We start from the raw sequence: 25,508 nt of genomic DNA on the forward strand, positions 1-25,508 counted from the left end.
CATTTGGAGCGCCTGGTTATAAGTATGCTGGGTAAGGAATGTCCCTGAATTCATTAAATTATTGCCCATAGCCCTAGCCATTCCTATCTCTGCAACCTCCTTCAGCTTACAACCCAGTGATATCTCTTTCAATTCTTGACTTATCGGCATTCCACATTTCCCTTGTTCATGGCCATGCCTTCTGCTGTTACAGCCCTAAGGCAGCGCGGTGGCACAGTAATTAACACTGCTGCCTCACAGTGCCAGAGACCTGGATTCGATTCCCAGCCTTGGGTCACTGTCCCTGTGGAGGCTGCACAATCTCCCCGTGTCTGTGTGGGTTTCCTCTGGGTGCTTCAGTTTCCCTTGTGCTGGTTAGGTGCATTGACCATGCTAAATTTGCACTCAGCATACCCCAACAGGCGCGCAGTGTGACAACTAGGGGATTTTCACAGTAACTTTGTTGTAGCATTAATGTGAGCTGACTTGTGACATTGATAAATCAACTTTAAACCCTGAGCCTTTCAACCTCCCTCCTCTCCTAAAGATAGCATTAAAAAATACTTTTTTAATCACATTTTTGATAGCCAGTTTTAATGCATCCTTACGATGTGTAAATTTTTCTCCGCTTGCTCCTGTGAAGCACCTGGAGAACTTACTCGGTCATATTACAGAATCCTAGAATCCCGACAGTGCAGGGGGGAGGCCATTCAGCCCATCAAGTCTGCATTGACTATGCAATGAAATATCAAACCCAGGCCTACCACCCTCCTCCCTAACCTTCTAACCCCATGCATTTATCCCACTTATCCCCCCTAACCTCTACATCGTGGGACACTAAGGGGCAATTTAGCATGGCCAGTCCATCTAACCGGCACACCCTTGGAGTGTAGGGGGAAACTGGGGCACCCATGCAGTCACGGGGAGAACATGTAAATGCCACAATGACAGTGAACCGAGGCCGGAATCAAACCTGGGACCCTGGCGCTGTGAGGCAGCATATCTGCTATATAAATGCAAGTTGTTGTTTTCAGTGTGCCGTGGGAGTGAGGGAGGTGTGCACCTTCTAAAAGTGATATATAGTTTTTGTTGACAGCGAGAAAGTTTTGCGCCTGTGGCCGGAAAATGAACAGCACCTGCAGTTTATAAGGAACATGGCCAGTTCCGTGAAGGTATGATCTCATGTTGCTAATTCGCACTCACTGCTATTTAATTTTGAGGTGACACAGTGGTTAGCACTGCTGCCTTACAGCACCAGGAACCTGGGTTTGATTCCTGCTTGGCTCACTGTCTGTGTAGAGTTTGCACGTTCTCCCCATGTCTGCGTGGGTTTCCTCTGGGCCTCCGCTTTCCTCCAAGAGTTTGAAAGACGTGCTGGGTAAGTGCGTTAGTCATGCTAAATTCTCCTTCAGTGTACTGAAAAAGGCACTGGAGTGTGGTGACTAGGGGTTTTCACAGTAACTTCATTGCTACTGTTAATGTAAACCTACTTGTGACACTAATAAATAAACTTTCCAAAGATGTGTGGCTTAGGTTGATTGGCCATGATAAATTACCCCAAAGTGTCACAGAGAGCTGACACCTGTTTCAGGAATGCATGAACTAAAGAGCAGCTTTTAACTTCCCATTTAAAGAACTAATTTAGCTAATCCTGAAAGCAAGTTTAATGACTAGTTACCTCCTTATAAATGACCACTTGAGCTCCCCGTTTCCACCCAAATCCAAAAGCACTCTCAATTAGCCAAGCAGCACTCACAGTGCAGGGGGAATAGTAGGGTAAATACATGGGATTAAGGGGATAGGACCTGGGGGGGGTGGGGGGGTTGGTTGCGGAATTGTGGTTGGTGCAGACTGTAGAGATTCTATGAAAATCTTTTAATTGCATTTGATGAAGCCATTAATTGTCTCATTGACGTGTGCGCAGGTTGATTTTTGGCAGCCGGATTCGGCCGAGTTGGTGACCACAAACAGGAGTGTGGATTTCAGGGTCGATGCTTTCTGGGCCTCGTACATACGGGCTGGACTGGAGAAGATTGAATTGAAATATCAGTTAGTTTCAGACCTTGTGTTGACTTTTACCAATCAGAAACCTGAGGGGAAGGGTGAGAGGGTGAAGTTCCTGCCTCGGGTGTATTCGATGACTCCGCACAAATTGGACGCCAATCAGCCCCAGTCACCTCAAATATTATTTTTTTGCTCACCTTCCTTTCAAACTAATTTGCACATTACCAAATTTACTTGTAACCCAATGAAACCTGTGGAATTCACTACCCCAAAGTGCAGTGGATGGATGCTGGGTCAATGAATAAATTTAAGGAGGAGTTAGACAGATTTTTTAATTGGTAATGGGTTGAAGGGTTATGGGGAGAAGGGAGAAAAATGGGTTTGAGTAGTATATCAGCCGTGATCGAATGGTGGAGTGGACTCGATGGGCTGCATGGCCTAATTTTGTTCCTATATCTTATGAACTACGTGTATCAGAACCTAATTTCTTATTTTACATTTGCCTTTAAACATATTTTGATGTATTCAGGTGGGGGAACCCACTGTCGTTTCATCAAAGCAGCTGAAAACCAGTTTGTCACAAAAAATAAGCATTTTTAAAGGTGTGTCTCATCCACATAGAGGTTTACAGCATGGAAACAGGCCCTTTAGCCCAACTTGTCCATGCCATCCCTTTTTTTAACAATTAATCTACTCCCAATTGCCCAAATTTGGCCCATATTCCTCTATATCCATTGTACTCATGTAACTGTCTAAATGCTTTTTAAAAGACAAAATTTTAACTCTGGCAGCTTGTTGCAGACACTCACCACCCTCTGTGAGGAAAATTTGCCCCTCTGGACCCTTTAGTATCTTTCCCCCCTCACCTTAAACCTATGCCCTCTAGTTTTAGACTCCTCTACCTTTGGGAAAAGACATTGACTGTCTAGCTGATCTATGCCCCTCATTATTTTATATACCACTATAAGGTCACCCCTAAGCCTCCTACGAGAAAAAAAATTCCAGTCTATCCAGCGTCTCTTTATAACTCAAAGCATCACGACCCAGTCAGCATCCTGGTATCCATCTGTGAGTAAGTGAATTTTAAATATCTGCAAATGACTTTGAAAAGCGATAGACTATCACCTAGTGGTTATGTTGGTGTGCAATAGTCAGCTGCTTAGTAAACTCAGGAGAAAATAGCTTTCCACGTGCGGATCTTAATACCAAAAGAAAATATTGCTCAATTTTAAGAGTTTACTCGAAGGATTGCAAACAGGAGCAATGAACAGAAACATTTTGATCCGTGGCTATCACTCATTTTGTGAGCATAGCTGGCTTGCAATGCAATGTTTTCCCAAACAGCCCAATAGATGGCGCTGGGCGCTGGGTGTAATCTTTGAGTGAATTGTGAGAGATCTGCCCTCTTTGTCTTAACCACCCAGAATGACCATGTTCACATTAATCTTACTTTGCACAGCATATTAGTTGAGAACGTGCAGACCCTGGTGGAGAAACAGTTTGACCGAAAAAAAATCAGTTCAACAGGCTACAACTATGAAAAATATCATCGGTTGAAGGAGGTAAAAACATGATTGTGTCACAAAATTAAACAGAAATGTAAGATCATTCTGAAGGTGTATAATTTGATGCTCGGCATGTAAGAGTTCCTCTGGTTAAAGGCACGGCTAACGGTAAATCCCGAGTTGTTCAAAATCCCAGAAGGAAACAACTACCCTCAACGGTGTTTGCAATTTGTATAGTGTGAGGAGAGACTTGAAATCCCCAACTCCTTTTGATGATTTTAACAAAGCAAATGTTTATTGAGAAATAGAAAAAAAATAGAATTACATTTTGATAAAACAGTGGCTTTACACAGCATCACTACTTTAAACAGTTCTAAACAATCTTGACTTAACTTCCATCAGAGCTAACTCTTCCCAATTAGTGTGACAACATCTTATCCTTTCCTTTTTGCCTATGTACTCTATGAATGGTGTGTTTCATCTGTATAGCGCGCAAGAAATAATACTTTTCACTGTGTTCCAATACATCTGAAAATACTAAATCAAATCAAAACCTTATAGATTTTGAGATCGATATAAATCCAGTAAATGTTACCACACAAGGCCTTCATGTCTCTTGGATTTGGTTCTGAAATTAACCAGCAGTTTGTTTCTCAAATCAGATTTCCTTCACACAGCTTGTTGGGAGGTATACAGCTATTCATACTGTTGGCTGAGGTGTAAAGCAACTTTCCCCATAGGTTCCAGTATTTCATAAGAACATAAGAACATAAGAAATAGGAGCAGGAGTGGGCCAACTAGCCCTTCGAGCCTGCCCCGCCATTCAATAAGATCATGGCTGATCTGTCGTGGCTCAGTTCCACATTCCCGCCCTCTCCCCATAACCCTTAATCCCCTCTCTTATCAAAAACCCATCAACCCGCGTTTTAAAAATATTTAGCGAGGTAGCCTCCACCACATCAACGGGCAGAGAGTTCCAGAGATTCACCACCCTTTGAGTGAAGAAGTTCCTCCTCAACTCTGTTCTAAACCACCCCCCCTTTATCTTGAGGCTGTGCCCCCTAGTCCTACTGTCCTTTCTGAGCGGGAAGAGTCTCTCCACCTCTATCCTATCCATCCCATTCATCATCTTATACGTCTCAATGAGATCCCCCCTCATTCTTCTAAACTCTAACGAGTACAAGCCTAATTTATTCAGCCTCTCCTCACAGCTCAACCCCCTCAACTGCGGCATCAGCCTAGTAAACCTCCTCTGCACTCCCTCCAAGGCCAAAATATCCTTGCGTAAGTACGGCGCCCAAAACTGCACACAGTACTCCAGCTGCGGCCTCACCAATGCCCTATACAGCCGCAGGAAGACCTCCCTACTTTTATATTCAATCCCCCTCGCGATGAAGGCCAGCATCCCATTCGCCTTCCTGACCACCTGCTGCACCTGCAAGCTGGGTTTTTGCGACTCATGCACAAGGACCCCGAGGTCCCTCTGCACCGTCGCCTGCTGCAGTTTTTCTCCACGTAAGTAATAATCCTTCCTACCATTATTCCTACCAAAGTAGACCACCTCGCACTTGCCAACACTAAATTCCATTTGCCATTTCCTGGCCCATTCGCCCAGCCTATCTAGATCGTCTGTATACTCTCCCCACCCTCCGCACAATTTGCCTTTCCACCAATTTTGGTGTCATCAGCAAATTTCGACACCCTACACTTGGTTCCCTCCTCCAGATCATCTATATAAATGGTAAATAGCTGAGGCCCCAGCACCGACCCCTGGGGCACTCCACTAGTCACCATCCGCCAATCCGAATAGCAACCATTGACCCCTACTCTCTGCCTCCTATTTGACAACCAGTCCTCTATCCACGCTAACACCCTACCACCAACTCCATGCTCCCTGACCTTCTGCAATAACCTCTTGTGAAGTACCTTGTCAAATGCCTTCTGAAAATCAAGAAAGACCACATCCACTGGTTCTCCTCTATCCACCGCCCTAGACACATCCTCATAGAACTCCAGTGAATTTGTCAGACACGACTTCCCTTTAACGAAACCGTGCTGCGTCTGCTCTATCAAGCAGTTCCCCTCAAGATGCCTCGCTATTTCCTCCTTGATGACGGATTCTAACATTTTACCTACAACAGACGTTAAACTTACAGGCCTATAATTCCCCGCCTTTTGCCTGGCACCCTTCTTAAACAACAGCGTAACATTAGCCATTTTCCAATCTTCCGGCACTTCCCCGGAATCCAGCGACATCTGGAAAATAACCACCAAGGCATCCACTATCACCTCCGCCATTTCTTTCAGGGCCCTCGGATGCATTCCATCCGGTCCTGGGGACTTGTCCACAATCAGCCCCTCCAGTCTGTCGAGCAACGCCTCTCTAGTAACAGTAATGCCATCGAGACCCTCCAGTCCTACCACCTTTCCATCTCTAACATCCGGCAAATTATTCACGTCCTCCTCCGTGAAGACAGAAACAAAAAAGTTATTCAAGACCTCAGCCATATCCCCATCCCCTACCACATCCTTTAAGGGACCAACGTTCACCCTAGCCAGCCTCTACCTTTTTATATATTTATAAAAACTCTTGCTATCCTTTTTTATATTAAGCGCTAGCCCAGCTTCATAGTCTCTCCTACCCTTCTTTATCAACTTCTTTGTCAATCTCTGTTGACATTTAAACCTCTCCCAATCCTCTTCTTGCCCACTACTCTTAGCTACTCTAAACGCCTCCGCTTTTACTTTAACACTTTCCTTCACCTCCTTCGTTATCCACGGCTTATTACCTCTCCTCCAACGGTCCTTTTTGACCATCGGAATAAATTTCTGCTGAGCACCAAGAAAGATCTCCTTAAAGATCCTCCACTTCTCCTCAGCAGACCTACCTTCCAACGCGCTCCCCCAGTCCACATTCGCCAATTCTTCTCTCATCCTACCGTACTCCCCTCTGTTCAAACGAAGGACGCGTGTCCAGGAACCCACTTTCTCCTCCTCCATCTGCACCAGAAACTCCACCATACAATGGTCACTGTCCCCAAGAGGATCTTCCTTATATACGGTTTTCCCTTTAATTTCTCTCTTATCTTACCTCGTTTCTTTAGCAATGCACTTTCATAACATTTACTTTCCTTCTCTTTATTTTACCTTTTAGAGTTTAAAAGAAAAGTTGACTCCCTTTATCCACCTTACCTTATCCTTTGAATCCTTGACAACAGTGGGTGGCACAATGACGCAGTGGTTAGCACTGCTGCCTCACAGTGACAGGGACCTGGGTTCGATTCCTGGCTCGGGTTATTGTCTACGCGAGTTTCCTCCACGTGCTCTGATTTCCTCCCACAGTCCGAAAGATGTGCTGGTTAAGTGCATTGGCCGTGCTAAATTCTTCCTTAGTGTACCAGATTGTGGCGACTAGGGGGTTTTCACAGTAACTTCATTGCAGTGTTAATATAAGCCTACTTATGATACTAATAAATAAACTTAAACTTTGAAAAACTATCCATGTTCTGTACCCATTGTTACTAAGTTGCTTCAGATAAACATCTATTTGCTGTGTTACTAGGCTCATTAACATTTCAGGTAAACACAATAGATGCACACGGTCACTCAATCCCTGGCCTTAATTATAATACTCGTTGTTTCCCTTAGTTGAAAATATATGAACAGAACATGGACAACAAAAAAATTCTGTTTTTTCTGGCCGGCACGGTAGCACAGTGGTTAGCACTGCTTCTTCACAGCTCCGGGGTCCTGGGTTCGATTCCTGGCTCAGGTCACTGTCTGTGTGGAATTTGCACATTCTCCTCGTGTCTGCGTGGGTTCCCTCCAAGTACTGCAGTTTCTTCCCACAGTCCAAAGATGCGTCGGTTAGGTGGATGGGCCACACTAAGAAATTGCCCCTTAGTGTCCAGGGATGCGTAGGTTAGAGGGATTAGTGGGGATAATATATGGGAGCAGGCCCTGGGTGGGATTGTGATTGGTGCAGACTTGATGGGCTGAAGGGCCTCCTTCTGTGCTGTAGAGTTCTCTGATTCCAATTTCTTGGATTTCCCGGATATGTTTTCTTGGCAGCACGCTGTGTCACAATGTGACCTTGAAGGTTTTCTTTGCTCGGAGGTTATGGTGCAAATTTTGGAATGTGTTTACAATTCTGCTGGCAAACACAGGACAGAACACAAATATATATTCAAGTGTTGATAAACCATCACAGCCAGAAGAATTCCTAGGCTAGGATTGTTCTGATGTAAAATTGGCACAATGCGTACCAATGTAATACTGAGGTGGCCTGTATCCAAACTATGCAGATATTAGTCCCACTGCAGAATTCATGGGGATTGGATTTTAGGGGTTCCAGAAAGTTGGTGAAAGCAGACATTTATTAGTGGTCAAGTATCATTGAAGGAATCCTGTATGTATTTAGTAATTGTTGAGTGGGTCAATGAGATAAGGTGCCAAGTCTTTCCCTTGCAAGATTTTTCAGTGGCCCCTTGTAAATACCAGCTGAAGCTATGTTCCGTTTTAATGTTCATTTCAAAGATCATTCCGTGAAAGCAAAAAAAAAGCAGAAAAATCTTCCCCCACCACCACTCCCAAACCCCGAGTCCGATGGTCTGCGATTGGGCTATTCCGGATATCCCTCCCATTCGCTCTCCTTATCCAGACGCCACAGTTAGTGAGGCCATTAGCCTGAAGAAGATGTCGCTCATGGAACTTAAGCGACTTGGCGAGGGGGGACAGGCAACTGATCCCCTCTGCTTGTCTTTCCTCAGGCCTCTAGATTCAAGCACCGCAGCCTCCATAGATATTTTCATACTGTAAATTTATATAGGATTTTGAAAATTGTATTCAATTTGAAAAATATTCTTAAAAAAAGTAATAAAAGCTATCGGTTTTTTTTAAGTTTATTCATGGGACATGGGCATCGCTGTCTAGGCCAACATTTATTGCCCCTCGCTAATTGCCCCTGAGAAGGTGATGCTAAGCTGTCTTCTTGAACCGTTGCAGTCCGTGGAGGTATTGTGATGTTCCAGATGTGCTCACAAACAATTTTTCTATTGCAGATTAATCGCTGGATTGTCAAGATCACCGCTGAAAACCCAACACTAATTTCCCGCTTTAAAATTGGACGGAGCTATGAAGGTCGACACATCTATCTCCTCCGGGTAAGGTGACTTCTACCAGATTTGTTATTGTTGTGATGGTTTCTGATGTCTGCACTTCACCCTGCTGTGACGCGCAGTAGGGGTGGCGCAGTGGAAACGTGCTGGGCCCATAAGCCAGAGGTCGACGGATCAAAACCATTCTCTTAAGACGGCACAGTGGTTAGCACTGCTGCCTCACAGTGCCAGGGACCTGGGTTTGATTCCTGGCTTGGGTCACTGTCTGCGCAGAGTCTGCACATTCTTCCCATGTCTGTGTGGGTTTCCTCCAGGTGCTCTCTCTCCTCTCATAGCCCAAAAGACATGCTGGTTAAGTGCATTAGCCATGCTAAATTCTCCCTCAGTGTACCCAAACAGGCACTAATGTGAAGACTAGGCGATTTTCACCGTAACTTTATTGCAATGTTAATGTAAGTCTACTTGTGACACTAATAAAGAAACTTCAAACATGTCAAAAGACTTGTGTTTTGCGAAATAATGATAGATTGTGTGTTTGGACCAATAAAGCAGCCTGATGGGATGATAGTACGTGTGCCAATCTCTTGTTACAGGTTGGCAGGAGAACGGGTTCGGCGAAACCTACCATCCTCTTGGACTGTGGAATCCATGCCAGGGAGTGGATCTCTCCAGCATTTTGCCAGTGGTTTGTGAGAGAGGTTAGCAAAACACTCGTGGGATTTATTTACAACACTTTCCGATAGCAGTTGAGAAACATGCCCATGCAATAAACTTCTGCTTCCACAGGCCACAAGAAACTATGGATCTGATTCAACTATGACCACACTCCTTGATAAACTGTATTTCCTGGTTGTCCCTGTTATCAATGTGGATGGCTACGCATATAGCTGGACCGAGGTAAGTGTCACAACATCTGTGGATGACCCAGAGTAATTCAGAAAACAGTCGTTAGGGTTAAAAGATTAAGGGAAAATGAAGTCAATGGTGGAAAACAAAAACTCAATCTGAAAGAGTTTTGCTACAGAAGCCAGGTTACATAAGAGCCTTCGAAATAGCACCAGGAACGGTCATGTGGTCCCTCAAGAGGATCATGGTCAATCATTGACATCAACTCCACTTTCCTTCCCTATCCACATATCCCTTAATTCTCTTAGTGTCCAAAAATCATTCTACCTCAGCTTTGACCTGAACAACTCAGCATCCACTGCCTTCCAGGGTAGGTAGATTCTAAAGGTTCACTCCATCCCTGGTGGAGAAATCTTTCCTCCCCTCAGTAGACTAGGAGCTGCCAGATGTCCTGTCTAAAAATGGGCCCTAAGCCTTTATTTGAGTAAATCAATGGAACTGGAGTACAGGTGGTTTTGTTTGGTTTTGTTTGGCCTACATCTTTGCTCACACAGAATGTATCAAGGCACAGCTCCCCAGCACTACAAATGTCAGTCTTCATGCCAATTTGATTCACTCCACATGATTTCAGGAAATGGCTAAAGGCACTGGATGCTGCAAAGGCTTTGGGCCCTGATAATATTCCGGCAATAGTACTGAAGACTTGTGCTCCAGAAAGAACGCCAGAAATTCAGCAGTGAGTAACTCACCTCCTGACCCGCATGTCTACCATCTACAAGGTACAGGTCAGGAGTATAATGGAATATCCTCCACTTGGCCTCCAACAACACTCAAGAAACTCAGCACCATTCGGGATAAAGCAGTCCACTTGATTCTCATCCAACCATCACCTTAAATATTCACTCCAAACACCATCGACCTCTAGTGAATAGCAACAGTGTGCAGTGTTTACAAAATGCATGGCAACAGATCACCAAGGTTCCTCTGACAGCACCTCGAACATCTACCACTTAGAAAGACAAGGGCAGCAGATGCATGTGAATGCCATCACCTTCAAGCCACTCTGATTTGGATATATGTTGCAGTTCCTTTGCTGCTGCTGGATTAAAATCCTGGAACCCCATCCCTAACAGCACAGTAGGTATACATACACCACATGGACTGCAGCAGGTTCAAGAAGGCAGCTCACCACCATCTTCTCAAGGGGCAATTACAGACGGGCAATAAATACTGGCCTAACCTGTGAAGCCCACGTCCGGTGAAAGAATTTTTTTTTTTTAAAAAACCCTTGCAAGGGCGATACGTTCACTGCAGTTAGGCAATGATCTCATCTCTAGGAATTGGGACAGTGGACCAGTTTCTCAGACTGATCACACCGGCAGGGTTCTCTGGTCCTGCTGTAGTGAATGAAGATTTGGCTGAGCGCCAAATTCCCCATCCTCATTTGCAGTAACACCAGTGGCTGGAAAATTCCATGGTGTGGGTATGCCGGCGTTGGACTGGCATAAACACAGTAAAAAGTCTGACAACACCAGAGCTCTGTCTGAGGCCAGAACTCTCCATTCACCTGACGAAGAGGCAGTCCCCTCGAAAGCTTAAGAGTATATTATCAAATAAATAGGTTGGACTAAAACCTGGTGTTGTCAGACTTTTTACTGGAAAATTCCAACCAGTGTGTCTTGCTTTACACAGAACAGAATCCTTAGACTTTTAGAGTCAAAGTCCCTGAACTGATTTGGTTATGTGTTGAGTCAGAGAGAATGGGAGAAGCGTGGGCTAAGTTTTGTGCAGCCAAATTAAAATTGTTTCAGGAAGAATTAAGTTGGATCTGGGCATCATTGAAGATCAGGGATAGATGGAACATTATGTAAATGATCAACATAACGTCAGAGGATGCATTAGTCCAGGTAAAACTGCTTGAGAAAAAAGTAATGGCCTGTGGCACTGCTGCCTTACAGCACTAGAGACCTGGGTTTGATTCCTGGTTTGGGTCACTGGTGTTTGCAATTTTTCCCCGTATCTGCTCTAGTTTTCTCCCAAAGTCCAAAGAAGTGCAGGTTAAGTGGATTGGCCATTATAAACTGTCCCTTAGTGTCAGGGGGATTAGCAGGGTAAATGTGTGGGGTTATAGCAATAGGGTCTAAGTGTCAGTGCAGGCTCAATGGATTGAATGCTCCCTTTTGAACTGTAGGAATTTTTTGGATATGTCAGCCTCAGCTCAATCCACTGTCCATGCTAAAATATTACCCCAACTCTGTAAGCCCTTAACTTGCCTCTTAACGCTTGATGGGGTGCTTTATTGAATGCCTTTTTGAAATCCGGGTATACTACATTTACTGGTTCCCATTTATCTAGATTACTAGATGCTGGGCAAGACGACAGCTCAGTGACTATCACTGTTTGCTGTGCAGACATGTGGATTTGGGCCAGTGTCTGTGGGAGTTTGCGCATTCTCCCCGTGCTTGCGTGGGTTTTCTCCGGGTGCTCTGGTTTCCTCCCACACCCCAAAGATGAGCTACTAGGCTGATTGGGAGTAATAAATTGTCCCTAAATTAGTTTCCCTCAATGTGGATGGCCATAAAACAATAGATAAGGGTCATGGCTGGAGGGGGGGACTGGTGGTGTTAAAATGGCGGCGCGGGCTCGTTGGGCCGAAGGGCCTGCTTCCCTGGCTGTTTCATTCTTTGTTCTTTGTAGTACATACTCAAAAATCTCTAATAAATGTGTAAAACAGGTCTGTATGAACATATGAAAATATGAATTAGGAAGAGGGATACGCCATTCAATCCCTTTAAACCTGCTTCACTATTTAGTAAGATCATGGCTGATCTGATTATTTCTTCAACTCTACATTCCTGCCTATTGCTGAAACCTGTTGACTCTCTTGTTAGTCCAAAATCTATCTATCTCTACCCTACAAACATTCAATGACCATGCCTGCACTACTTTCTGGGGAAGAGTTCCAGGGACTCATAACCCTCTGAAGAGAAAGTGTCGAATTATCTCCATCTTAAATGGCTGCTGCCTTATTTTTAAACTTGTGCCCATGTTCCAGTTTCTCCCACAAGGAAGAAACATCCTTACAGCATCCACCCTGTCAAATCCCCTCGAGGTGTCACGCGTTTCAATAAGGTCACCCCCATCCCAGGCATTAATCGAATTTTGGGCGGCACAGTGACACAGAGGTTAGCACTGCTATCTCACAGCACCAGGGACCTGGGGGTTCAATTCTGGACTTGGGACACTGGGAGTTTGCACAGTGCCTGCAGTGGGTTTCTCCCGGGTGCCCCACTTTCCTCCCACACTCCAAAGATGCGCAGGTTAGATGATTGGCTGTTATAAATTGGCCCATTGCGGGGTAAGTGTCTGGGGTTAAAGGGAGGGGGTATGGGCATGAGAAAGATGCTCTGTTGGAGAGTCAGTATAGACTCAATGGGCCGAATGGCCTCCTTCTGCACTGTAGGGAATCTATGATTTCTCTGAATGAACCTTTTATTATTTGGCTATGTAAGGAGTTGTTCATCTGATAAGATGATAGAAGGGATCTTACACATTTATTGCTTTGCCGCGTCTGCCCACAGGATCGATTTTGGAGGAAAACACGTTCCAGGAATCCTGGCACACATTGTATAGGCACAGACCCAAACCGAAACTTTGACGCCAAATGGTGTTGTAAGTATTTCTATTTTAACAAACAACACAATGAACAGTTCTATCAAATCTCTTTGAATCATGGGAGGCAATGGCCTAGTGGTATTATCGCTGGACTATTAATCCAGAAACTCCGCCAACGTGCTGGAGCCCCCGGGTTCGAATCCCGCCTCGGCAGATGGTAGGATTTGAATTCAATACAAATTATCTGGAGTTAAGAATCTACTGATGGCCGTGAAACCATTGTCGATTGTAGGAAAAATCCATCTGGTTCACTAACGTCCCTTCCTTTGGGGAAGGAAATCTGCTGTGCTGACCCAGTCTGGCTTACATGTGACTCCAGAGTCACAGCAACGTGGTTGACTCTCAACTGCCCTCGGGCAACAAGGTGTGGGCAAAATGTGCAGGTTAGGTGGATTGGCCGTGCTAAATTGCTGGGGTAAATGCATAGGGTTATGGAGATAGGGCCTAAGTGGGATTATGGTTGGTGCAGAATTGATGGGCCGAACATCCACTGTAGAGATTCTATGATGGGCAATATTTGCTGGCCAGCCAGTGACGCCCATGTCCCACAAATGAATTTTAAAAAAGTGCCTTGAAGGAGGAAACCAATGTGGAGGGGCCTCCTAAGCCTGTCCACCAGTCTGTGCCACGTAATCTTTCATAATAAACCTGCCTTCTCCTCACTTTAAGAAGTCTCACAACACCAGGTTAAAGTCCAACAGGTTTATTTGGTAGCAAAAACCATTAGCCTTCAGAGAGCTCGCTGCCCTTCATCAGGTGAGTGGGAGATGTGTTACAAACAGGGCATATAAAGACACAAACTCAATTTACAAAATAAAGGTTGGAATGCGAGTCTTTACAGGTAATCAAGTCTCAAAGGTACAGACAATGTGAGTGGAGAGAGCGTTAAGCACAGGTTAAAGAGATGTGTATTGTCTCCAGGCAGGACAGTTAGTGGGATTTTGCAAGTCCAGGCAAGTCGTGAAGGTTACAGATAGTGTGACATGAACCCAAGATCCCGGTTGAGACCGTCCTCATGTGTGTGGAACTTGGCTATCAGTCTCTGCTCAGCGACTCTGCGCTGTCGTGTGTCGTGAAGGCCGCCTTGGAGAATGCTTACCCGAAGATCAGAGGCCAAATACCCTTCTAATAATAATGGATTCTCCTCACTTCCCGTTAATACTCCTGCTTATCAAATATCTCCCCATCTCTGATTGAAGATGTAGGAATTGTCCTAACATTAGCTGCCAGTTGTTTCAAACCTTAGAGTGTGGATGTACTTCCTAATTTCACTCCTGAATGGTGTTATTTAAGGCAATGGGGAAGGTGTTGAAAGATTTAGTACCACGACCGTGGATCAAACCAGATCCAGGTTCCTGACCTTGTTTCAGTTTCTTGGCTCCCCTATTTTGATTGGAAGCTTCCCCTCTTTGGGTCCTGTGAGTGCTAATACACGGCGCTGATGCTATATTTCAGCTTAAGTTGCAGTTACGGTCAGCTTACAAATTTACCCACATTCCAATAATTTATTTCAACTAAATTGTGTTTGTTAACACCAGAGACCACTCACCTGACGAAGGAACAGCGTGTTCCGAAAGCTAGTGGTGTTTACTATCAAATAAACCTGTTGGGCTTGATAGAGCAGACGCAGCACGGTTTCATTGAAGGGAAGCCGTGTCTGACAAATTTACTGGAGTTCTATGAGGCTGTGTCTAGGGCGGTCGATAGAGGAGAGCCGGTGGATGTGGTCTTTCTGGATTTTCAGAAGGCGTTTGACAAAGTACCTCATAAGAGGTTATTGCAGAAGGTCAGGGGACTTGGAGTTGGGGGTAGGGTGTTAGCGTGGATAGAGGGTTGGTTGTCAAATAGGAGGCAGAGAGTGGGGGTCAATGGGTGCTATTCGGATTGGCGGATGGTGACTAGTGGAGTGCCCCAGGGGTCGGTGCTGGGGCCTCAGCTTTTTACCATTTATAGAGACGATCTGGAGGAGGGAACCGAGTGTAGGGTGTCGAAATTTGCAGATGACACCAAGATTGGGGGAACGGCAAATTGTGCGGAGGGTGTGGAGAGTCTGCAGAAGGATCTAGATAGGCTGGGCGAATGAACATAATAAGAACATAAGAAATAGGAGCAGGAGTAGGCCATCCAGCCCTTCGAGCCTGCCCCGCCATTCAATAAGATCATGGCTGATCTGTCGTGGCTCAGTTACACTTTCCGGCCCTCTCCCCATAACCCTTAATCCCCTCTCTTATCAAGAACCCATCAACACGCTTCTTAAAAATATTTAGCGAGGCAGCCTCCACCACTTCAACGGGCAGAGAATTCCAGAGATTCACCACCCTTTGAGTGAAGAAGTTCCTCCTCAACTCCGTTCTAAACCGCCTCCCTTTTATCTTGAGGCTGTGCCCTCTAGTCCTACTGTCTTTTTTGAGCGGGAAGAGTCTCTCCACCTCTATCCTATCCATCCCATTCATCATCTTATACGTCTCAATGAGATCTCCCCTCATTCTTCTAAACTCTAACGAGTACAAGCCTAGTTTATTCAGCCTCTCCTCATAGCTCAACCCCCTCAACTCCAGTATCAGCCTAGTAAACCTCCTCTGCACTCCCTCCAAGGCCAAAATATCCTTGCGCAGGTGCGGCGCCCAAAACTGCACACAGTACTCCAGCTGCAGCCTCACCAATGCCCTATACAGCTGCAGCAAGACCTCCCTACTTTTATATTCAATCCCCCTCGCTATGAAGGCCAGCATCCCATTCGCCTTCCTGACCACCTGCTGCACCTGCAAGCTGGGTTTTTGCGACTCATGAACAAGGACCCCGAGGTCCCTCTGCACTGTCGCCTGCTGCAGTTTTTCGCCATGTAAGTAATAGTCCTTCCTACCATTCTTCCTACCAAAGTGGACCACCTCACACTTGCCAACATTAAATTCCATTTGCCATTTCCTGGCCCATTCGCCCAGCCTATCTGGATCCTTCTGCAGACTCTCCACACCCTCCGCACAATTTGCCTTTCCCCCAATCTTGGTGTCATCAGCAAATTTCGACACCCTAGACTCGGTTCCCTCCTCCAGATCATCTATATAAATGGTAAATAGCTGAGGCCCCAGCACCGACCCCTGGGGCACCCCACTAGTCACCAACCGCCAATCCGAATAGCACCCATTGACCCCCACTCTCTGCCTCCTATTTGACAACCAGTCCTCTATCCACGCTAACACCCTACCACCAACTCCATGTCCCCTGACCTTCTGCAATAACCTCTTGTGAGGTACCTTGTCAAACGCCTTCTGAAAATCCAGAAAGACCACATCCACTGGCTCTCCTCTATCGACCGCCCTAGACACATCCTCACAGAACTCCAGTAAATTTGTCAGACACGACTTCCCTTTAATGAAACCGTGTTGCGTCCGCTCTATCAAGCAATTCCCTTCAAGATGCCTCGCAACTTCCTCCTTAATGACGGATTCTAACATTTTACCCACCACAGATGTGGGCCAGGAAATGGCAAATGGAATTTAATGTTGGCAAGTGTGAGGTGGTCCACTTTGGTAGGAAGAATGGTAGGAAGGACTATTACTTACGTGGCGAAAAACTGCAGCAGGCGACGGTGCAGAGGGACCTTGGGGTCCTTGTGCATGAGTCGCAAAAACCCAGCTTGCAGGTGCAGCAGGTGGTCAGGAAGGCGAATGGGATGCTGGCCTTCATCGCGAGGGGGATTGAATATAAAAGTAGGGAGGTCTTGCTGCAGCTGTATAGGGCATTGGTGAGGCCGCAGCTGGAGTACTGTGTGCAGTTTTGGGCGCCGCACCTGCGCAAGGATATTTTGGCCTTGGAGGGAGTGCAGAGGAGGTTTACTAGGCTGATGCCAGAGTTGAGGGGGTTGAGCTATGAGGAGAGGCTGAATAAACTAGGCTTGTACTCGTTAGAGTTTAGAAGAATGAGGGGAGATCTCATTGAGACGTATAAGATGATGAATGGGATGGATAGGATAGAGGTGGAGAGACTCTTCCCGCTCAAAAAAGACAGTAGGACTAGGGGGCACAGCCTCAAGATAAAGGGGGGGCGGTTTAGAACAGAGTTGAGGAGGAACTTCTTCACTCAAAGGGTGGTGAATCTCTGGAATTCTCTGCCCGTTGAAGTGGTGGAGGCTGCCTCGCTAAATATTTTTAAGAAGCGGGTTGATGGGTTTTTGATAAGAGAGGGGATTAAGGGTTATGGGGAGAGGGCCGGAAAGTGGAACTGAGCCACGACAGATCAGCCATGATCTTATTGAATGGCGGGGCAGGCTCGAAGGGCCAGATGGCCTACTCCTGCTCCTATTTCTTATCTTCTTATGTTTATGACTTGAACCTTGTGTTGTGAGACTCCTTACTGTGTTTACCCCAGTCCAAACGCCGGCATCTCCACATCATCAGCACCAGAGGGAGGCAGAGAGCCATGTGCTGAGCTGGACGGGAGCGGGAGATGTCGGTTTTGTGATGTTAATGTGACGAGAAAGGGAAAGATGCAAAAGCAAAATGTCGGATTCACCACGTGTGGCCTTGATAACCTCGCTGGGATGTCCCCTGCTCTAAGGTTAGAATCCCTACTGTGCATTCGACCCATCGAGCCTGCACCGACTCTCCAATGGAGCATCTTCCTCAGACCCAATCCCCGTAGCCCCACATATTTACCGTGTTAACCCCCCTGGCAGAGTGTTTTCCTCAGAGCAGAGAAGGCCGAGGTGGGGGGACCTGACTGAGGTGTAAAAAACTGAGGGACACTCATTAGGTAGGTGGGAAAAATCTTTTCCCCTGAGTAGAGGGGTCAATAACTGGGGGCTAGAGATTTAACGTAAGGGGCAGGAGGTTTAGAGGGGATTTGAGGCAAAACTTCTTCACCCAGAGGGTGGTGGGAATCTGGGACTCACTGCCTGAAAGGGTGGGAGGGAAGAGAACCCTCACAACATTGACTAAAATGTTTAGATGAGCTCTTGAAACACCAGAGCGTACAAGGCTACGGACTAAACCCTTGAACTAAACGCCTCGCTTAGCCATTTCAGAGGGCAGCTGAGAGTCAACCACATTGCTACGGCTCCGATATCACATATATATTGACAGTGGCGGGACCAATGGATCCCACCACCAGCGAATGCTACGCCATCTCCTGCCACGGGGAGGCCAGAGAATCCCACCGCCTGGCTCTATGTCTCGACTGTGAAGCACCTTCGAATGTTTTGTTATGGTTAGAAACATAATTGAATTTCTTTATTAAGGATCATCACCATGATTCTTCTCTCTGACGCCGATAGCATCATTTGTCAAGACATTTAGTTAAAAAGGTTACTGTTTGTAAACAATAGGGGTGATTTAGGGGCTTTTAGATAAGCACATGAATGTGCAAGGAATAGAGGGATGAGGACCAAGGGATTAGTTTAATTTGGTGGCACATTCGGCATGTTTGCGGGCCGAAGGGCCTGTTCCTGTGCTATATGGTTCGATGCTCTATGTTCTATTGTGAAACGTGACGGCAAAGGCCTTGGAATCAGAATCAGCAGCCAAGAGTAGCTTCCAGAAGTGTTGGGTTATGGGATTGGGGCCAGCACCAACAAAGGGCTGGCGTCAGAGAACAGTCTCCGGGGCAACACTGGCAGCTGAGAATGGGCCGTGAGCAACCTATCTACCTCTGTCTCAAAGACACTCCATTGACCTGGCCTCCACAGCCTCCTGCGGCAAAGAGTTCCATAAATTCACCACTCTCTGGCTGAAGAAGTTGCTCCTTATCTCTGAGTGGGGGAGGGGTGGGGGGGGACGGGGGGGGGGGGTGGGGGGGGGCCATCGACAGGACCAGAAGATCCCACCAGCAGCAAGGCGAAAATCTCAGCCCTAAGGTTTAACCTGTATACTATGACAAAAAGTATTTCTGCTCACCCTGGCTATAATCTTTCCCGTCAGCAAGAATGCCAAGGATTATGTGAAAATAAAGATTCATGTTTCCACGATAACCTGGCCTCCAGAAAAATCTTGCTTAAAATATTGGCTTATCTTTCTTCTCTCTATAGATGCCGAATGACCTTGGGTGCAAAAAAAATTCCAATGCTTCCTGTTTGTCTCTGGGCTATATCTGAGTTGGAATAAATTAGAACCATCACACGTCCTGCTAACTGTCACATTGTGTCCTCTAGCAATCGGTGCCTCATCGAACCCTTGTTCTGAGACATACTGTGGTCCTCGGGTAGAATCTGAGAAAGAAGTCCAGGCTGTCGCAAACTTCATCCGTCGCCACAAAGGAAGCATCAAGGCATATCTCAGCATGCACTCTTACTCTCAGATGTGCCTCTTCCCTTATTCCTACACCTATGACTTAGTGCCGAATCACGCTGAGCTGGTATGTGTCTCAGCCTTTTACATGTTCACAAACCCGTGCGATGCAAAGCAGAATTTGACACTTTGATTTATATTCTCTGAGTGACATTTGGCTTCAGTGGGAGGTGGGATGTTTGGGTTCTCAGTTTGAGAGCCCAACTCCCTTCCACAATGCAGTTTCTCTGGTTTATCAGGATGATCGGAGGAGTAAAATTGTTTCCTCCCCATAGAGAAGGAGAAGCCTTCGGGTGGCCTGACAGTATTATCACTAGACTAAGCCAGTACAGTGGCACAGTGCTGCCTCACAGTGCCAGGAACCCCGGTTCAATTCCTGGCTTGGATCACTGTCTGTGCGGAGTCAGCACATTCTCCCCATGTCTGTGTGCATTTCCTCTGGGTGCTCCGGTTTCCTCCCACAGTCTAAAAAGCGTGCTGGTTAGGGGCATTGGCCATGCTCAATTCTCCCTCAGTGTAACCGTACAGTTGCCGGAGTGTGGCAACTAGGGGATTTTCACAGTAACTTCATTACAGTGTTAATGCATGCCTACATGTGACACAAATTAAACTTTAATCTTTTACTATTAATCCAGAAACTCCTGGGAATCTGGGTTCGAATGCCACCAGGATAGATGGTGGAATTTGAATTCAATAAAAAATCTGGAATTAAGAATCTACTGATGACCATGAAACCATTCTCGATTGTCGGAAAACCCACCTGGTTCACTAATTTAGTGAAGGAAATCTGCCATCCTTACCTGGTCTGGCCTATGTGTGACTCCAGAACCACAGCAATGTGGTTGATTCCAACTGACTTCCAAGGGCAACAAGGGATGAGCAATAAATGCTGGCCAGCCAGCGACACCCATGTTCCATGAATGTATACAAGAAAATGCTTCATCTGGCAACAGATGCATGTTGACTTATGTGTCAGATCCATAAGAAATAGGAGCAGGAGTAGGCATTCAGCCCATCAAGCCCACTCTGCCATTTACTAAGATCACGGCAAATCTGCTTGTGACCTTCACTTCATTTTCTTGCCTGACCACATAATCCTTGACCCACTGTATCTCGAAAAATTGATCTAGCTCAGCTTTGAACATATTCAAAGACCCTAATCTTTTAACTCTCTGTGGAAGAGAGTTCCAAATACTAATGACCCACTTAAAGATGAAATTCATCTTTATTACCATCTTAAATGGAGACCCCTTTGTTTTTAAACTGTTCATCGCGTTCTCGGCTGAAAACTTCTAAGAAACCTTGGTGAGATCCTGCAGTGCATCTTGATGATGATACACATAACTGTGACACACTTTGGAGGGACTGAATGTTTGCAGAAGGGGTAGCAATCAAACAGGCAACTTTGTCCTGGATGGTTAAGAACATAAGAAGTAGGAGCAGCAGTAGGCCATCTGGCCCCTCAAGCCTGTTCTGCCATTCAATAAGATCATGGCTGATCTTTTTGTGGACTCAGCTCCACTTACCCACCTGCTCACCATAACCCTTAATTCCTTTACTGTTCAAAAATTTATCTATCCTTGTCTTAAAAACATTCAATGAGGTGGCCTCAACTGCTTCACTGGACAGAGAATTCCACAGATTCACAACGCTTTGTGTGAAGAAGTTCCTCCTCAGCTCAGTCCTAAACCTGCTTCCCCTTATTTTGAAGCTATTCCCCTAGTTCTAGTTTCACCCGCCAGTGGAAACAACTTCCCTGGTTCTATCTTACCTATTCCCTTCATAACCTTGTATGTTTCTATCACAACGCTTCTCATTCTTCTGAATTCCAATGAGGATAGCCCCAGTCTACTCAGTCTCTCCTCATAAGCCAACCCTCTCAACTCCAGAATCAACCTAGTGAATCTCCTCTGCCCCCCCTCCAATGCCAATATATCCTTTCTCAAGTAAGAAGACTAAAACTGTACACAGTACTCCAGGTGTGGTCTCCCCAGCACCTTATATAGCTGCAACATAATCTCACTGTTTTTAAACTCCATCCCTCAAGCAATGAAGGACAAAATTCCATTTGCCTTCTTAATTACTTGCTGCACCAGCAAACCAACTCCTTGAGATTCCTAAACAAGCACATCCAGGTCCCTCCACATAACAGCATGCTGTAATTTTTTACCATTTAAATAATAGTCCATTTTGCTGTTATTCCTACCAAAATGAATGACTTCACATTTACTGACATTGTACTCCATCTGCCATACCCTCGCCCACTCATTTAGATTGTCTAGATCCTTTTGCAGACTTTCAGCATCATCTGCACACCTTGCTCTTCCAGCTCTCATAGTGTCATCTGCGAATTTTGACACACAACACCTGGTCCCCAACTCCAAATCATCGACGTAAATCGTAAACAATTGCAGTCCCAACACTGATCTCTGAGGCACACCACTAGTCACTGATCGTTAACCAGAAAAACACCCATTTACCCCCACTCTTTGCTTTCTGATGGGTTACCAATCCTCTATCCATGCTAACACATTACCTGTAACACTCTGCACCTTTATCTTATGTTGCAGTCTTTGGTATGGCACCTTGTTAAATGCCTTCTGGAAATCCAAATACACCACATCCACAGGTTCCTCATTATCCACTGCATATATAATGTTCTCAAAGAATTCCATCAAATTAGTCAAACATGACCTGCCCTTCATGCTTCATCTTACCAACGGGACAGTTTATATCCAGATGACTCACTATTTCTTCCTTGATGATAGATTCAAGCATTTTCCCGACTGCAGAAGTTAAGCTAACCAGACTATAGTTACCTGCATTTTGTTTACCTCCTTTTTTAAACAGTGGCGTCACAAGCTTCTTGAGTATGGTTGAAGCTGCACCCATCCAGGGAAGTGGACGGTATTCTACTTCATTCACTGTTGGCTGGGCTCAATGCCGTATCTTTGAGTCAAATCAGTTATGGGTTGGTGCCATATTCCGGGATTTAAACATGGAATCCAGACTGAGATTTCAATGAGATGCTGCACTCTCAAGGTTGCCATCTTCTTGATCAGTCATTAATGTAGAGGCCTACTTATCTGTTCAGTTACGATGTGGAGATGCTGGCACTGGACTGGAGTGGGTACAGTAAGCAGCCTCACAACACCAAGTTAAAGTCCCAACAGGTTTATTTGGTAGCATGAGCTCTTGAAGTGCTTTTCCTTCATCAGGTGTGCTCGCCTGATGAAGGAGCAGTGCACCAAAAGCTTCTGATTCCAAATAAACCTGTTGAACTTTAACCTGGTGTTGTGGGACTTCTTACTCTGTTCAATTAGATATAAGCAATCCCACTCATGATGGACTGGCCATCCAAGTTAGTACACAATGCTGCAATGTCCCACATTTATAAGTAAGAAGATCTCAACCCTGGTTGGCTCAGTGATGGTTTTTTTGATATATTCATTTGGAACTATATTTTGTTAAACTCTTAATGAAACAGACTTGGAATCTTTGTGTAGTATTTGATTATTTTTGAAATGATGAATAACCCGCATTCTCTCTTGCAGAATAACCTTGCTAAGGGAGCAATTCGCCGCCTGGCCAGTCTCTACGGAACACAATATACTTATGGTCCTGTAGCTACCACCATCTGTGAGTCTTTGGTTTCGTTCCACATTTAGTCATCATTGTAAACAAACAAATAATTTATTAATAACGCTAATATGAAATGAATGGCTGCTGAGATTCCAAAGTCTGGAAATTCCACCTCAAAGCCTTTCTCCTCCCTTACAATCCTACACCACATCAACACACTTCTGTTCACCCCTCCTGATGCATCTTTCTTACCTTCAGTTAAACAAAGAGAACAAACACCAGAAAAAATTACAGCACAGGAACAGGCCCTTTGGTCCTCCAAGCCTGCCCCAACCATGCTGCCCAACTTAACTAAAACCCCCATCCTTCCCTGGACCATATCCCTATCTTCCCATCCGATTTATGTATTTGTCAAGATGCCCCTTAAAAGTCACTACTGTGTCCGCTTCCACTACCTCCCCCAGGAACGAGTTCCAGGAACCCACCGCCCTCTGTGTAAAAAATCTGCCTCATACATCTCCTTCAAACCTTGCCCCTCGCACCTTAAACCTGTGCCCCATAGTAATTGACTCTTCCACTCTGGAAAAAAGCTTCTGACTATCCACTCTGTCCATGCCTCTCAAAATCTTGTCAACTTCTATCAGGTCACTCCTCAATCTCTGTCGTTACAGTGAAAACAAACCAAGTTTCTCCAACCTCTCCTCATAGCTAATGCCCTCCATACCAGCCAACATCCTGGGAAATCTTTTCTGTACCCTTTTCAAAGCCTCCACATCCTTCTGATAGTGTGGTGACCAGAACTGAACACTATATTCCAAATGTGGCTTAACTAAGGTTCTATAAAGCATCAACATGACTTGCCAATTTTTAAACTCAGTGCTCCGGCTGATGAAGGCAAGCATGCTATATGCGTTCTTGACTACCTTCTCCACCTGCATTGCCATTTCCAGTGACCTATGTACCTGTACACTCAGGTCCCTTTGCTCTTCAATACTCTTAAGGGTTCTACCATTTACTGTATACTTCCTATCTGTATTAGACCTTCCAAAAGGCATTACCTCACATTTGTCCGGATTAAACTCCATCTGCCATCTCTCTGTCCAAGTATCCAAATGATCTATATCCTGCTGTGTCCTCTGATGGTCCTCATTGCCATCCGCAAATCCACCAAACTTTGTGTCCTCCACAAACTTACTAAGTTACATTTTCCTCCAAATCATTTATCTATATTACAAACAGCAAAGGCTCCTGCACTGATCCCTGAGGAATACCACTTGTCACAGCCCTCCATTCAGAAACGCACCCTTCCACTGCTACCCTCTTGTGTGCCTGCAAAGCACCAGGATTTTCCAACTGTGTTTGCCCTGAAACTGGAAATTCCCGCCCGAGGTCAACGGACCTTTCCATGATCCGCTCCGTCGGAATGTGGAAATTCACCGCCTGGACTCAGTTATTTATTTTACATTCGAACAAGTTGTTGTTACCTGGTGATGGGAAGCAGTGGCTTGGTGATATTGTCACTGGAGCAGTAATCCAGGTACCCAGGGTGACGCTCATACGTTCCTTTGAGGATTTGATGGAAGGTGCAAAATTGCCCAGTTGAAATCTCGGTGTTAATGTTGGCGTGCTGTCTTTGCACAGATCCAGCTGCTGGAGGTTCGCACGATTGGGCCTACGATCTGGGAATTAAGTATTCCTTCACCTTTGAACTGCGTGACACTGGCAGATACGGCTTCCTGTTGCCTGAATCTCAAATTAAACCGACGTGTGAAGAAACCATGCTGGCCATTAAATACGTGGCCGACTATGTCGTCAACAACTTGTATTGAAATAAATATGTATAAAGCATGTTAAAATAAAGACATTTGACAGTTCATAGTCCAGTATTCTCAACACGGGGAGGTCAATGAGGGATAACATTCATCTGTTCAGTTACCTGTTTAGGACTACAATGGCATTCGCACCATAGCCGCACTAAATGTTAATGCTTTTAAGAATATTCAGCATTATATTTGCATTCTATCATAGAATCATAGAAAAACTACAGCACAAACAGGCCCTTCGGCCCACACGTTGCGCCGATCTTATCTCTACCTACTAGGCTTACCTATAACCCTCAATCCTATTGAGTCCCATGTACTGATCCAGAAGTCTCTTAAAAGACCCTAATGAATTTGCCTCCACCACCACCGATGGCAGCCGATTCCACTCACCCACCACCCTATGAGTGAAAAACTTACCCCTGACATCTCTTCTGTACCTACTCCCCAGCACCTTAAACCTGTGTCGTCTTGTGGCAGCCATTTCAGCCCTGGGGAAAAGCCTCTGAGAGTCCTCCTGATCAATACCTCTCATCATCTTATACACCTCTATCAGGTCACCCCTCATCCTTCATTTCTCTATGGAGAAAAGATCTCCATAGAGAGACGAAGGATGAGAGGGGACCTGATATCCTACGTTATCCTACAATCATAGATTCGAACAGGACAAAAGGAGTCCATCCAGCTCATCGTATCAAT

General features: G+C 45.5%; 1 protein-coding gene across 1 annotated transcript; it reads left to right on the forward strand.

Moving 5' to 3' along the window:
- Positions 1 to 1,042: 1,042 nt before the first annotated feature.
- On the forward strand, positions 1,043 to 24,818 carry LOC145341524 (carboxypeptidase B-like). The gene is made up of 7 exons (XM_080186503.1): positions 1,043 to 1,051; positions 9,199 to 9,303; positions 9,392 to 9,502; positions 13,033 to 13,123; positions 19,272 to 19,474; positions 22,962 to 23,046; positions 24,631 to 24,818. Exons 3-7 carry the CDS (start codon positions 9,422 to 9,424, stop codon positions 24,816 to 24,818), a joined length of 648 nt encoding a protein of 215 aa, XP_080042629.1. The 5' UTR covers positions 1,043 to 1,051; positions 9,199 to 9,303; positions 9,392 to 9,421.
- Positions 24,819 to 25,508: the final 690 nt, after the last annotated feature.

The sequence above is a fragment of the Carcharhinus amblyrhynchos genome, chromosome 3 (assembly GCF_965287045.1).
Source record: "Carcharhinus amblyrhynchos chromosome 3, sCarAmb.v2.hapA, whole genome shotgun sequence".
Taxonomy (NCBI): domain Eukaryota; kingdom Metazoa; phylum Chordata; class Chondrichthyes; order Carcharhiniformes; family Carcharhinidae; genus Carcharhinus; species Carcharhinus amblyrhynchos.